This window comes from Pan paniscus, chromosome 16 (assembly GCF_029289425.2).
Source record: "Pan paniscus chromosome 16, NHGRI_mPanPan1-v2.0_pri, whole genome shotgun sequence".
NCBI lineage: Eukaryota > Metazoa > Chordata > Mammalia > Primates > Hominidae > Pan > Pan paniscus.
The window spans coordinates 41,780,443-41,797,080 of record NC_073265.2 but is presented as its reverse complement, the minus strand read 5'-3'; the positions used below and the strand labels follow the sequence as shown (position 1 = coordinate 41,797,080).

Sequence of the window (16,638 nt, the reverse complement as noted above, 5' to 3'; positions counted from 1 at the left end):
TGGTGTTTACCACATTTAAAAATCTAGATTAGGTCATCTTTTCCCCCCTGTTGTTAAATCCGACTGAAATTCTGAATCCAGTTAGGAAGTTGCAGCTAGCAGGGGCTTTCAGTTGTGCTATGTATTTGGCAAGAAAGTTCAAGAATTGGCTTGTTTTTTTCTAAGACATGTTATAAATTCATTCTAAATATAAATGACATTTGCAGCTCATAGATGCTGTTTTGCCCAAAACATTTTTTAATTTAGTTAAGCATGCTTAATATGATATATCAATGTATTCCTTATTAAGAAAACAAGGGAATGCGGCTGGGCCCAGTGGCTCATGCCTGTGATCCAGCACTTTGGGAGGCCGAGGCGGGCAGATGACCTGGGGTCAGGAGTTCGAGACCAGCCTGGCCAACATGGCAAAAAAAAAAAAAGAAAAAGAAAATAAGGGAATGCCAGGATTGTGTACAAGGTATTTTCCTTTATATATCAAATGGAGGAAACCTGCAGAAACACTGGAAACTAGAGTAAGTTGCTACCTACATACAATTTTCCTTTAAAAATTTTTAAGGAATTCAGGGAACTATTAGACTTGGAGAACTATTTCAAATCAAAGGAAGAAGTGGAGAGCTCTCACTTCCTAGGCTCAAGAAAGCTGAATTTTTATTGGAAATGTAGGACTCCAGTAACATCCTTAATTTGAAGGTGCAGGGACTAAAGGGTGACAATTAGCTTGGGATCCTTTTCAGCCAATATTATTTGAAGCCAGCTGTGCAGGGAAACCCAAGAGTAGGCCTCTCCTCCCACATCCACTTCTAAACTGCAGCACTGAGAACACCCTTGGGCTGCAGTAGATATCTGCAGTGAGGGCTGAGCCGCATCGAAGCTGTGCAGTGACTCAGCCCGCCTTCCTACATTAAACTTGGTAATCTTACATTTATGTTTATTTCTCTGGCTTTGGTAATGAATATGGTGTAGTCATATCTTAGATGGGGTTAGGTTCTAATGTTAGTAAGGGAAAAAAATCACATATAGCTAAAATCACCCTTGACAAAATTCTAGAGAAGGCATAATCATATTGGAGACTGCCCCATCAATTCTCAGTAGAGCAGGTAGTCACTTTTATGTCCAGTGTTTGAACAGATGGCTAGATGGCTAGGGTGATTCTTAAGTTGAGTGCTAGCTAAGGTAATAGGCTTGTGTTGTACGGGCTGAGATTTTAAACACTGCAGCGATAAACAGCATGTTGATGTACTTATGCTCTGCAAGATACCTAACGAGAGACTAACGTGGGAATGGCAGGTTTGCATCACATACCTCACACTTACCTCTCTGGAGCATACCCTTCTTGAATGGAATGACTGGTAGACTCACCACTATTTAAATTCTCTATTTCTGGCTAAGTGCACATAATTGAATGTCGTGCATGTCAAGTGAGTGAATGATGTGGCCACTCTAAAGAGATAACATAAATGGATGAATCTGCAACATAAAAAGAGGCTCCACAGAAAACAGTATTTGACAGAAGCAGCTTTTTTCTCAAAATTCTCCGAGACTGAAAATGAGAAGATCTAACAACAAATGAAGAAGCAGTTCAGGATGAAATACTGATAATATATAAAGTGAATGAAGCTGATTATAAAACATGTATGAGAGCTGGACGTGGTGGTGCATGCCTATAATCCCAGCACATTGGGAGGCTGAGGTGAGAGGATAGCTTTGAGGCCAGGAGTTCAAGACCAGTTTGGGCAATATAGCTTGACCTGTAATTTTTCCCCCCCGTGGGTACAAAGGGAAGGGAAACAGGATCTTCATCTTTTTTTTTTTTTTTTAATGTATGAATATAATTTTGAGTGAAATATATGCCAAAATTTTATGAAGTTTTTTTTTCTTTCAGTGCTTAGATAGATAAATGGTTTGCTTGCTATGTAAGAACATAGGTTTGACATTTATGGATTTAACATTCCTGCTCTTACTATTCCTAAGTAACCTGGAAGGCTCAAGATAGGCAGAGGTATGTGATTTTGCTGATTTAATGTGCAGAAATGAGTCCATTACTTAGAAAATGTGCCTTGCCAGCTGCCCGGTTTATCTATCTCAAGACAGCTTTTTCTCTTTCTCTTTTTCTTTCTTTCTTTTTTTTTTTTTTTCTGTTTTGTTTTGAGACAAGTTCTCGCTAGACCTGGGTATGCACCCAGGCTAGAGTGCAGTGGTGTAATCATGACTCACTGCAGCCTCAACCTTCCGTGCTTAAGCAGTCATTTTGCCTCAGCCTTTTGAGTAGCTGGAACCACAGACATGTACCATCATGCCCGGATAATTTTTAAACTTTTTTACAAAGGTTGGGTTTTGTCCATATTGCCCAGGCTGGTCTCGAACTACTGGCTTCAAGCGATCCGCCCACAGCTCCCAAAGTGTTGGGATTACAGGAGTGAACCACCGTGCCTAGCCTGTTTTTCTTGATTCATTCTTCTGCAGTACTTGCCATGAAGTAATAAACACTCCTTCCCTATTAAATATAGCGCTTTGAAAGAAAGCAGACTAAATCAAGACTGTTGTTCAAAGTGAATAGATGGAAGAATTGATAGTTCTGTCAGGAAACAGGTTTTTGATATATTAAAGAATAGGATGTTTGACATGAATAGAGTTTGTCATTTTAAACATGGGGGAGAGTTAGGCAATGAAATACATAGATGTGAGGATTGACAAAAATGATGTTTCTCTTCTTTAAAAATATCAGGATGGGCCAGGCATGGTGGGTCGTGCCTGTAATCCTATGACTTTGGGAGGTCGAGGCAGGATTGTTTGAGCCCAGGAGTTCAAGACCAGCCTAGGCAATATAGTAAGACCCCATCTCTATTATTTAAAATAATAAAAATATTAAAAATTATCGTAAAAAAACAAATATCAGGATCATCTGTATTCAAGAAAAATGTACTGATAAGTAGGCTGCTGTTAATTTCTAGTAAAGAATCTAAGTAACTTCAAATCATACATAATTTTAGATAAATGGAAAAAATCCTGTATATTTTAACAGTATTAGGATGATTCTCTAAATATAGGCAAAGAACTGAAGAGTTCCATAGAAGGTGACTAACTATAAATGTATTATACATGACTGGAAAAGTAATGGCAAGCAAGACTTCAGAGCTGAGCTATCTTGATATTTTTATCCAGTGTGTGGGGTGTTACACATGCATCACAGCTATAATAGAGCTATCACATGGATCTTTTGAAAAACAAGATAGAGATGTTTTAAAGGCTTCTGGGTTTGATTTCTTAGTCAGATGCTGTGGTACTTGGCATTTAACAACTAGAATTCAGAATCCAGATTTTTAAAGGTGAATTATTTTAAATAACTGAGTTGTAATAGAGAAGTAATTTATTTGAAATTATTTTAGGAAATGGAAGATAAAGTGACTAGTCCAGAGAAAGCAGAAGAAGCAAAATTAAAAGCAAGATATCCTCATCTGGGACAAAAGCCTGGAGGTTCAGATTTCTTAAGGAAACGGTTGCAGAAAGGGGTAAGTTCTCATGGGTAATTTCCAAATACTTAAGCCCTACAAACTCAGTATGCTGACAGATTGTGAAACGAATATCTGTGCGTATAGCGTTGTACTTTATCAGGTATGTACATATGTGTATATGTATCTGTAATGGGTTTTTCCAATATTTTGCAGTTTATAAATAAGCATTGTGAGAATCTACAACTCTTCAGCATTTTTAATAATAAACTATTTAAAGCATGTAGAACTAGTGCAGATATAACAGAACCCATATACCCCTTCCCAGATTTAATGTTTATATTTTGCCATGTTGGTTTCAGTTTTATCTTTCTTAAGAAAGAAAATGTTGTAGATACTGTTGAAACCCACCCTATATGTAAATATGAGCCCTTTCCCTTATCTCTCCAAAAGCAGCCACTATCCAGAAGCTGGTGTTTATCCTTCTGCCCATATTTTGAAACTTCCATATTTTTTGCAGGTGATTCCCACACAACATTCGAAAGCTTAAAATACTTATTTGGATGAAATGATCACTTAATAAATGCACAGCTGTCTCCTTTATGTAATGTTTCACAGTCAGATTTACTCTCATACAATTTAAACATTTTCATTATCATAGTTCAAATTACTGAAGATATTATTTTCAAATTCTTGCCATGTTTTGTGAGGTAGATACCATTATTTCTCAATAATGAGATTGAGATAATGCTGGCCTGTTTGTTCCCTAAGTATTGTCCTGTGACCCCTTCCTTTGCCGTAAAAAATTAAGAGAGTTCCATCTTCAGCTTAAGCATATTCAAATTATTTACTATACAGGGAAGGATGAAATATTACTTATGGAAGAGAATTGTTGAATGAGATGCTAAATCATGTTTCTCCTTAAATACATTCGTATACTGATTTTGGCTCCTTGCTTAAAACACATGTCTGTGTGTGTATTAGCTCTAGGTACGTATGGATTGTTTTAAAGTGCCAAAAAATAGAATGGTATTTTTAATCTTACATGAAAGAATAATATTCACAGCTTTGAAATAGTAGGATGATGGAATAATGACACCAAATTTATGAAGATGTAAAACTCCCGTACCGTGAAATATATAATCAAGTAGGGAAGTTATTACAAAAATGTTAGTTAATGTCTAAAATACATACAGAAACTTTTAAATATATGAAAGGAAACTTTTAAGTGTACAAGAAAAACACTTAAGGTGCTCCTGGATAAAGGATTTTAACAGGAAATATAATAAACAGAAAAATGTTTATATATTATAGACATCAATGAAATGCAAATTACATCATAGTATTTATATAACTAAATTGCAAAAATGTTTAAAATAATACCTGTTGCTAAGGTTGAAGTGAATGAAACTAATATGCTCTTTGTTGTGTTTAAACATTAAAAATTATTACTCATTTCGGAACAGGGTATGGATTAAGGTTTATAAAAATGTTCTTCAAATCAATAATCTCTTATTAATTAATCTAAGGGTATAATTCAGTACAAGGAAAAAGTCTTCCAAGTTGGAAGGTCCTCCTTATAGCTTATAACTATAATTAGTAGCAGCACCACTATTCAACAGCAGAGAAATGATTAAATAAATTGAAGTAAGTCAATAAAATAGTATTATGTGGTTATTTTAGAACATAAAGATCATAATATAGGGGATAAATAGAAGAAGTAGAATGACAACTGTGTTTTTAGTTATGAGATAAATTATTTAATCTTTGGCTATTAAATTATTTTGATTTGATTATTGTTTAGGAAATGTTTTCTTTGCTAATCTCCAGCATAACCTTGGCTAATAGGCTTTCTTCCAATATTGGGCCAATTGTCACTGTAATTTTTCTCTAGCTTGAACTATTTATTTTTAAGTATCTTCAAGTCAGATTTCATATACATTGTATCTTGGAGTTGGTGTTGTAGATATAAATAGTTGAGAATGAAGAAAGCCACTGAATCAAGAAATAAGTAGATAGAATTTGAGAAGTGAGCTCTTTAATGATTCTGTATTATAACAGAATGTCAGTGAATAAGTTATCTTATATGAAGTTTTGATTTTTTTTAAAACTCTGGATCACAGGTTCTGGGTTTTAATTTTCCTCTATCACTAGTTAGCAAACTTGACAAATTACCTTAGCATCTTTAAGTAGCTTCTTAATTTGAGAAGGTTTGATTAGATATTGTGATTATTATAATAGGTCTCTTCTTGTGTTGTACCCATTAATGTTATTATGAGGTTAATGTTATTATTAGACTTTTAACAATATGACCATGTACACATGACTACATAGATTATCAGAGCTGGGAGGGATATCAAGAAGCTGTGTGGCCTGTTTTTACATTTTTTATTTCTTTTTGCTTTTTGTTTTGTTTTGTTTTTTCATATTTGTAGGGGTTGTGAAGTCCCAAGAAAACAGAGAATCCAGTTGTAAGAAACATGGCTTTAAAGTTGAACATTACCACTTTAGGTGATCACTTAGTGTCAGTGTAGTTGTAAATGCTGATGTAAGTATGGCCCATAAATTTGGGTGAGAGGAGGCTTTTATAAGATTGTCATCTAGATCATAATTAATTTTTAAATATTTTCATTACAAACTCATGAAATTTAGAGATTGTTAAAGGCATATCATCATCGTTGTTATCTGTGGATCCCAATTTGATAAACATTAATTTAGTTCACTTCTCTATCTTAAAGCATTAGCTTCTTTCTCTGACATCTTTGTTGTTTTATTGTCTTTGCTGAATCTCTGCCTTTTGCAGTAACCTTTTCCTTTTTAGGGCAATTCTAATTGTCAGGCATTGATTTTAGTTTTATCTCTAGTCACACTAAATTTAATTCCTTTCCCCCAAGCAGAGTAGCCTAATCTACAGTTAATTGGGACCCCCTTGTGATGAACTTTTGCTTACTATAAAATTACTTACATTAGAAACTGCATTTATTACATTGGGGGAAAATCTGCCTAAAATTTACATGAGTGTTAAATTTCTCAGTATGTGCTTCTGACAAAATAAGAAGTTTGGCAGGCTGCTTTGTTCTCCTCTAGAGGCTACAAAATTCAGAAATAGCTTTTTAATATAATACAGTGCATCACAATTCTGAGGTTTTTCTGTCTGCTCATTTTAAAACATACAGAAGTGAAGCTGCAGAAAGCTTTAGATGGGCCTGTTCCAGGGTTCCTTGTTACTGTTCTGTATGGTACATATATAGTAATACATTAAAGCAGTTTCTGTCTTTAGGCCTTTGGGCCATAGACCAGGTCTGGCTTATCAAAAAGTGGTGGAGGAAAGCAGCCAATGAGACTTTTTCCTCAGGCCACTCAATAGTCTTATACTAAGCTGTGAGTTCCTAGCTATTTTGTTTTATCACATGAAGTATCCCTGAAGATATTAGCGTAAGATTCCATAAATATTATCTGTTTTCTTCCCCTTCACCCTTTGTCCAAGCCCTTGTTTCATACCTGGATTATTTCCTTTGCCAACCCAAGACTGAGATTAGAGTCCCCTTCTTTGAACACCATATAGCACTGTGTGTGCTTAAGGCAGTATTGTAATTGTTGATTTACTTGACTATTGTCCCTTCTTTGTATCTGACTCCAGCTCTCACATAGTGCCTCACATATAGCAGGCACTCAGTAAAGATGGGCTCAGCATGATAGGTGTAAGTTAGAAACCAGGCAAATTTATGTTTTCACTCTGGAAGTCAAGTAGGTTAGTTATATTAAGGTTGATGTTTAGATCTCATCACAATTTGCATGTTAGTGGTAAAGGGCAGCTAAAAAAAAAGCAGTAGTCATACTTCATGTCTCTCTGTGAAAAATGGAGGAGGTGTGGAGTAGGGATATGCATTTTAAGTAATTTCTAGTGAGTTTATTTCTTTCATTACTCTAATATTTATATTTTTACCTTAATTTTTGGTAAACTGCTCTAGTTCAAATAAGTATGATTTAAATTCTTGCAGAAACACTTGTTCTAAATAACAATACCAGGAACTATAAATAATAGTTTTAATAACTATAATTATGGGGGGAGGGTTGGTTTTTTTGTTTTTGAGACAGAGTCTTGCTCTGTCACCCAGGCTGGAGTGCAGTGGCACAATCTCAGCTCTCTGCAACCACCACACCCCGGGTTCAAGCGATTCTCATGTCTCAGCCTCCAGGGTAGCTGGGATTACGGACACCTGCCACCACAACCGACTAATTTTTGTATTTTTAGTAGAGACGGGGTTTCACCATATTGGCCGTTCTGGTTTCAAACTCCTGACCTCTGACCTCAAGTGATCCACCCAACTTGGCCTCCCAAAGTGCTGGGATTACAGGCATGAGCCACCATGCCCAGCCAAATTATGTGTTTTATTTATAAAATAATTTAAGCAAGTGTTTCACCTGGTTGTTCCATTAGTAAATGAAAGGTTTTATTTCACTGAGTCTGGGACTTCCCAAATAGCTTAATATTATATTAGTCTTGATGGTTCTTTATTAGAACCAGAATGGTTCAAGAAAGCCTGAAGGCAGGTTCTTTTTTTTTTTTTTTTGAGACAGTCTCACTCTGTTGCCCAGGCTGGAGTGCAGTGGGGCAGTCTTGGCTCACTGCAGCCTCCACCTCCCAGGTTCACATGACTCTTAAGCTTCAACCTCTGGAGTAGCTGGAGTTACAGATGTGCACCACCACACCCAGCTAATTTTTGTTTTTTGTTTTTTGTGTTTTTTTTTTTAGTAGAGACAGGGTTTCGCCATATTGGCCAGGCTGGCCTGGAACTCCTGACCTTAAGTGTTTCGCCTGCCTTGGCCTCCCAAAGTGTTGGGATTTCAAGAGTGAGCCACTGTGCCCAGTCTGAAGGGGGGCTTCTCGACTGTTGACTTATGCTGGAACTCAGTACAGAGACTATTTCATCTAATTAATATTCCTGTTTAAATTTTTTTAGACCAACCTTATACGGACAGCATGGGGTTGCATTGACATCTTAAATCAGTAATTGCTAAGCTCTAATCTGAATTTTTTTTGTTTTTACTTATAGCAAAAATATTTTGATTCTGGGGATTACAACATGGCTAAAGCAAAAATGAAGAACAAGCAACTTCCTACTGCAGCTCCTGATAAGACGGAGGTCACTGGTGACCACATTCCCACTCCGCAGGACCTTCCTCAACGGAAGCCATCCCTTGTTGCTAGCAAGCTGGCTGGCTGATTAAGAGGCTGAACTGCATGAATCTGCTAAATCTCATTATTTCTCCTTAATATGTTACTTATCTACTTTTTATTTCCTTTCATTCACTAGTCATTTGAGACTGACAGCTTTGCAGGTAGCAGTAGTGTGTGCTGCTATTGTGGAATATACATGTGTAGAGTTTTTGATTAGTTTAACAGTGCACTGGTGAAGAGGACATGTTAGAGCAACATAAGTAAACTACTTGAAAATAATTGTATATATTACCTAACTCCTAGTGTAGTACTGGTTCTAACAAGTAACAAGCAAGTTTTAAAATTTTAATGTTTTGGCTTTCATTACTTCATCTTAATTATAGCTTTGTATGTTACTCTTATTTAATATAATCTCTATTGTATTGATTTCTTCTGTATTTACCTTTTGGATTTTGTAAAACAGAAGTTTAAGACCACAAGTTAGAAGAAAGGTCACATATTTCAAACACAACTAGATGGGGCTCTGAAAGATTTGTATCTCTGTGCTTGAACTTGAATGGCCTTAAACCTGTTTCAGCTTTAACAGTAGAATTTTACTTGGGCAATATTTGCCCATTCTGGTGTAACTTATGTGACTCTAGTGCTTAACAGCTGCCGTTGAAGCTAATATTCAGTTCTGTAGAGTTAGAATACCTTTTGTTGTTGAAGATGTGAATGAAGTATGCATGTGCATTGACTGTTGAATTCACTTTTGTGCCATTTTTGTAAATACAGTAGTTTTGCACAACCTCTCACAAATGTCTGTATTAATTTCACATACTTAAAAAGTAGATAATGTGCCAACCAGAAGCACAAGAGTTCCTACACAAAACTCTGTAAATCATTATAGCTTTTGTATAATAAGAGTAGTTTACAATCTCGGGCTTATAGAATACCAAACTGAAATCTTAGTTCAATCTGCCATAGACTTAAGCTTTTCATTTGTTACTAATATCCATGACATTCAGTGGCCTTGTGCAAATACGATATGTTGCTTAGGCATATCTTTTGTCCTATGCAGAACCTTTCATTTTGATTTTTATGAAAGTTGCAATTCATGTAATTTATATAAACTTTTTAAATGTAGAAACTTTTTACTTCCACACTCAGTTTTGGAGACCCTAGAATAAAAGGCTTCAGTACTCTGCATTCCATGCCCTCTGCCACCTGCTTTTTTTCCCCCTTTGTTCTTTGACTCAAATGGTATTGAGCTGTTTGTTGTATATGGAAGCATAGGTGTCTATATCCTTACTCTTTTATATAACACAATAATGGCGTTTTCCTTCTAATTTCTCAGTTGTTAACCTCTCTCTTTTTTTTTTTAGGATAGGGCCTTGCTCTGTCACCTGAGCTCTAGTGCAGTAGTGCAATCACAGCTCACTGCAACCTTACTCCTAGGCTCAAGTTAACTATTCTTGATCCTTTATTATTACTAATATTCTACAATTGTTTAAATAAAAGGAACTTTATAATGAAACGGTTCGGAATACTGGCTCAAGAACCTATGTCAGGATGAGCTGAATTTTGGTAAATTATTTTAGGAATTATGACAAGCTAATTGAATTAGGCTTGTGACAATGAGAGTAATTTACGTGACAGGTAAAACTCCTATTAAAACTGTTTAGATGTTTGCTTCTGTAGATGTCACTTTAATAAAATACCAATTTAGTTTTACTTGTGGCTTATCTAGTTAGAACTTAACAGACTTTACTGGGACAAGTTTACTGCTCTTGTAGGAGCTCCTCTCACAAGTAGTTGTAATGCTGTAGCAAGATACTCAGGATCAGTAGCTTGAGATGTTACTATTTTTCTCTTCATCTTTGACTTGCAGAGATCCTCCCGTTTTTGGATCCAGGCATCTTTTCTGAATCCTGGTTCCATCAGTATACCTGCTCTCCTATGACCCCAAATCATAGTCAATGGTGCCTCGAACATAGCACCTTAAGTTAAAGGCTGCCTAGTGCTCTGAGGAAAGCTTGCTGATTATCTTCCTGATCTACTCACCCCAAAAGGCAGAAAAGCAACACAGTCACTGCTGTGGTCATTTGTAATGTAAAGATCAGTTATATATATATATTTGTAATGAGAGCAAGTATATACTCATTATAGAATCAATTTAAGAAGTTTAAAATATCCCAGAGTAGAATTTCTATATCTAGTCTTTTGGTTTTTTTATGAATATTTGCAAGTAATTACCATTAAATTCACACATGAAAGATTAATCTGAAAGATCAGAGAGACCATGTTATTCCTGACCACGATAGAACTGCTCCTGTGGTTTGGGACAAGTAATAAAACAACTGCTTGAGTTTTGTTTGTAAAATACACAATTAATATTTGACCTACCTCAAAACGTATTGAGGATCTGTGAAATGCTAAGTGCCCAAAACAAAATATTGCTGATTGTCTTTTTATTAAAAGTAAATTTCCTCATTAAGCCAACCTGCCTTCTGTAAGTCACAGTGCTTAAATCTCAGGATTTTTCATTAGGAGAGACCTGTCGTTAAGGATTTGTAGGTATAATTGCTTAGCCTCCATTATTGGTGCTTGGGATAGAGAGGTTTTAGATTTTTGTTTTTTTTTTTTTCTGCCTCAAAGCTCAGTTTATTGAAGACATTTGTAAGCTATTGGATCATCACTTGAATCAAGATTTTGACTAGTGAGCTTAATTGTCCATTTCTTAACAATTTCAAAGTTACAGTCTTAGAAATGGTTAATTTTAATAACTGTCCTATCATAAATTAATGTTGGAATAAATTGAAGTTGTTGATAAATACTTCATGAAAACTAAAGTCTGAAATAAATTACTTGTTTTATGTCCAATAGCTACTACATTTGATAGAACAGTTTTGAGGAACATTTCATTCTTGAACGCAGCATCTGACATGGTTCTCAGCAAGTTGGAATAGTAAGGATTATTGGCTTGTTTCGATGAGTGGAAGTGGCATGTTTGTAGCATACAAGTTATTCAATAATCTTGTGCTGATGACCTAAAAATATGTCTTAACTATTCATCAAGGAAAGCCTGGTGAAGCCTTTACTTGTTAACTACTTCAACAGTTGGAATTAGTTGCTCTTTTTACTTGATGAAACAAAACTATACCTCTGAATATTTATGGATACTTTTTACTAAATCAGGCTTGTGTTCTTAATCCAAATTAGTAAAGTTTTATGGAAGCTGAAATGGAATACAGTAGTCTCACCTTATCTGCAAGAGATACATTCCAAGACCCCTAGTGGATGCCTGAAACCTCAGATAGTACTGAACCCTTCATCAACTATGTTTTTTCAGTCTGACAACCAAGGCGGCTACTAAGCGACTAAGGGGCAGGTAGTATACAGTGTGGATAAGCAGGACAAAGGGGTGATTCACATCCCAGGCAGGACAGAGCAGGAGATCATGAGATTTCATCACTCAGGATGGCTTGTGATTTATTTTATTTTATTCTTTTTTTTTTTTGAGATGGAGTCTCACTGTTTCCCAGGCTGGAGTGCAGTGGTGCGATCTTGGCTCACTGCAACCTCTGCCTCCTGGGTTCAAGCAGTTCTCCTGCCTCAGCCTCCCAAGTAGCTGGGATTACAGGCGTCCGCCACCATGCCCAGCCAATTTTTGTACTTTTAGTAGAGACGGGGTTTCACCATGTTGGCCAGGCTGGTCTTGAACTCCTGACCTCAGGTGATCCACTCGCCTCAGCCTCCCAAAGTGCTGGGATTATAGGCATGCACCACCATGCCCGGCCGGCTTATGATTTAAAACATGAATTGTTTATTTCTGGAATTTTCCACATAATATTTTTGGACCAAGGTTGCCTCAGGTAACAAACTACAGAAAGTGAAATTGCAGATAAAGGGGATTACTGCTCCTGTGCTCTAAAATTGGTGTTTGGGTGATCAGAAGCAGGTAGCCAATGGGAAGAGCACTTCTGAGTGATAACTAAAGCAGTTTCTTTGGTGGCCTTCTCACATACTCCAATGTTCAAGCATATTTTCCACTTTCCATTTTCTCTTTCACCTCATTTTGCCTCTCCCCCATCCCTGCTTATTTCTTAAGCCCATCAATGGCACTCATTAAATTGTATTTAGGGCTAATGAATCATTGTTCCTTAATATCGTTTTCAATATGCCACAATTTAGGACACATTTAAAATTTTCTAAAACAATATCCTAATCAATATTGACTAATTTGAGCCACATTCCCAACTCTAACTCAGCACACACTGCCAGTCTTCCCCAATATCTGTCTCCTCTCAATTCCCCACCACACCTTATAAAATTGTAATCAAAGCTATCTGACTCTGTCATTGTTAATCTAAGAAGAAAAACACTGACTTTAATACGGTTTTACTAAGTTTCAATCTTCTAATTAGGTGGCCTCTAGGTATTCTGCAGATCACTGGTGGTCTTGATAGCCATTAATATATGTTTGTATTATGTTATTTTTCAACTAAGTCGCAGTTGGAAAAAAACATTTAATATTATGCCCTTGGATCTGTTACTGCATCGCTAGCACTTGTGATGCAATAGAACACTTCGCCTGTACTGAAAGGGCCAAGAGTAAATGCCTTCTTTTGTTTTTTTGTTTTGTTTTGTTTTGCTTTTTGTTAAAACATGTCTATAGAGTTGGCAGTTAATGCTGAATTTGTCAAATACCCCTTCCAAAATTATACTTGTATTTAAAAAATAAATGGATCTACCTAATTTCTATTGATTTAATTTGCAGTTTTGTCTTATTAAAGTGGTATGTTTTTCAGTGTATTTTTTCTGAAGTTGATCTCTACATTTCAGCTATTACTGTATGCAGAAAGAAACTGACTTGTAATTTTGATTTTTTTTTTTTTTTTTTTTTTTTGCATTTGTAAAGGCTTTGTACTTAAGGTAGGATTAAATGTTTGCAGATTGTGAGTCTTTTTCATCTTATTTGTGAAACATTACAGAGGAGGGGCTTCAGCATGGGTGACTAGAGACATCTGGTACTCAGCTTCTCTACAAAGAGCCACAATAGTGAGGAGATAACACCTCAACTAGATCATTCAAGAGAGAACTCAGGAATTAAACAGAAAAAGGACAGGAAACACTTAAGGTAGGAGTGGGAAGCAAGGCAGCCTACTTGGCCAGGATCTTCTGGGGGCCTGGAAAGATTAAATGAGTGATTCCCAGAAGTCCACATTCTCACCACAGACTCCTGCATCCCAGCCACAGGACAGCCTCTAGACCCTCGCAGACCCCAAGACTAACATAGGGAGCTGCCTGGAGACCACAAAAGATACTGCTCCAGAGACAGAGCTTATGCTATCCCCACACCCAAAGCCCTAAGCAGCTGCAGCAAGGCACCATATTGAGAGCTTAGCCCTGCAAACTGCATCCTGCCCAGAGGCCCTACAGCCCTTGCATCTCCACATCTCTAGAACCTCATTGATGTTCACCACCAATAGCCACCATCACAGCTGGCTGCTTCCTACAGGGCTGAAGTGCCCAGCCGTTGGCAAAGACCTTGCTGCCCCAGTAGTAAAGCTGCCATGCATTTTCATGTGCCCCAAGGACAAACTCCCCTACCTGTGGTGGCCTGACTGCAGGCTGCTGTAACCAGGGCCAATGCATGAGTGAAGCACAGGCTCACAGCCTCCTGGGTGTGGCTGCTGCAACTGAAAACAACCTTGCCCTCCACAGTGTCAGAGCTGCAGTGTAGCCACTGCCCTGCCACCGCCACCACAAGCATCCTGCTATAAGCCTGAGGATCACCCCCTGCCTGCCACAGTCAGCACCTGCACACACCACTAGAAGGCTTGAGAACAGGTCCACTCAGTCTGGCTCCACATCCTGTGTCCAAGCATGCCATCCAGGGCCCTGGGGATTACCCAGCTGAGTCCACCATTGTTGACTTCTGAGGACTCCTGGGGGCCTGATGTCAGTCCTGTTGAACCTGCTGCTACCACCACAGTGGGCACCCACCTAATATGCCACCACTAGGCCTGGGGACTGGGCCAACCCAGCCCCTTGCAGCAACTGCCAACACCAGCTCGTGATATACAAAACAACCAGAAATAATAAAATCACAGAAATAAGCCCTCACATATCAATAATCTTGTAAATGGATTACAGCTTTCCAGTTAAAAGAGGTAAAGTGGCTGAATGGATTCAAAATCATGACCCAACTGTATGCTGCCTACAAGGAACTAATCTCACTTGTAACGACACATATAAGACTGAAAGTAAAGGGATGGGAAAAGATTTTTCCATGCAAACGGAGACCAAAAGCATGCAGGAATAGCTATACTTAGATTAAACAGATTTTAAGTCAAAAACGGTAAGGAGAGAAGCATATTATATAATGATAAAAGGATCAATTTTATCAGGATATAACAGTTCTAAACATACTCAACATTGGAGCACCAATTAATAAAGCAAGTATTATTAGATCTAAAGAGAGACACTAATGCAATCATAGTTGGAGACTGCAACACTGCATTTTCAGCATTAGACAGAAAATTTAAAAACTGCGTTTAAATTACACATTAGGTTTGGTGGCTCACTCCTGTAATCCCAGCACTTCAGGAGGCCAAGGTGGGTGGATCACTTGAGGTCAGCAGTTTGAGACCAGCCTGGCCAACATGGTGAAACCGCATTTCTGCTAAGAATACAAAAATTAGCCAGACGTGGTGGCATGCACCTGTAATCCCAGCTACTCAGGTGGCAGAGGCAGGGGAATCTTGAACCTGGGAGGCAGAGGTTGCAGTGAGCTGAGATCACACCAACGCACTCTAGCCTGGGTGACAGAGTGAGACTGCATCTCAAAAAAACAAAACAAAACAAAACAAAAAAACTGCACATTAGACCAAATGGACCTAACAGACATTTACAGAACAGTTATCCAACAGTTACAAAATATACATTCTCATTAGCACATGGAACATTCTGCAGGAATCAAGTATCTTTTCAGACCACAATGGAATAAAACTAGAAATCAGTAATAAGAGGAACCTGGGAAATTATAAAAATACAGTGGAAATTAAACAACATGCTTCTGAATGACCATTGAGTCAAGGAAGAAATTAAGGAGGAAATCAAAATCTTTCTCGAAACAAATGAAAATTGAAACACAACATATCAGCCAGGCAAGGTGGCTCATGCCTGTAATCACAGCACATTGGGAGGCCAAGACAGGAGGATCACTTGAGCCCAGGATTTTGAGACCAGCCTGGGCAACATGGTGAAGACTCCATCTCTACAAAAAATTTTAAAAACTATCCAGGTGTAGTGATGCACACCTGTAGTCTCAGCTACTTGGGAGGCTAAGTTGGGAGGATGGCTTGAGTCCAGGAGGTTGAGGCTGGAGTGTTGCCATGATCAAGCCACTGTACCTCCAGCCTGGGTGACAAAGACAAACCCTGTCTCAAAAAAAAAAAAAAAAATATGGTTCATGCCTGTAATCCCAGCACTTTGGGAGGCTGAGACGGGCGGATCACCTGAGGTCAGGAGTTCGAGACCAGCCTGGCCAACATGGTGAAACCCCGTCTCTACTGCAAATACGAAAATTAGCCAGGCATGGTGGCAGGCGCCTGTAATCCCAGCTACTCAGGAGGCTGAGGCAGGAGAATCACTTGAACCTGGGAGGCAGAGGTTGCAGTGAGCCGAGATCGTGCCATTGCACTCCAATCGCACTCCAGCCTAGGGGGCAAGAGCAAGACTTTGTCAAAAAAAGAAAGAAAAGAAAAGAAAAGAAAAGAAAAAAGAAAAGAAAAAGAAAGAGAGAGAAAAAAGAAAGAAAGAAAAAGAAACAACATAGCAAACCTATGGGATACAGCAAAAGCAGTGCTGAGAGAGAAGTTTATAGCAATAAACACCTAAAACAAAAAAGTAGAAAGCTTCCAAATAAACAATCTAATAATACACCTCAAAGAACTAGAAAAGCATGAACAAACCAAGCTCAAAGTTAGTGAAAGGGGCTGGGTGATGTGGCTCATATCTGTA

At 37.8% G+C, this 16,638-nt stretch overlaps 1 protein-coding gene across 4 annotated transcripts in view; it reads left to right on the top strand.

The window, feature by feature from the left end:
* Positions 1 to 13,368, top strand: part of ARPP19 (cAMP regulated phosphoprotein 19) — a 30,394-nt gene extending 17,026 nt beyond the window's left edge. For all 4 annotated transcript variants that reach the window (XM_034938774.3, XM_063596648.1, XM_003827851.8 and 1 more), the window contains 2 exons: positions 3,387 to 3,509; positions 8,507 to 13,368. In XM_034938774.3, the coding sequence (XP_034794665.1) occupies positions 3,387 to 3,509; positions 8,507 to 8,677 (294 nt within the window). In that variant the 3' untranslated portion in view covers positions 8,678 to 13,368. The remainder of the gene's footprint in view (positions 1 to 3,386; positions 3,510 to 8,506) is intronic.
* Positions 13,369 to 16,638: the final 3,270 nt, after the last annotated feature.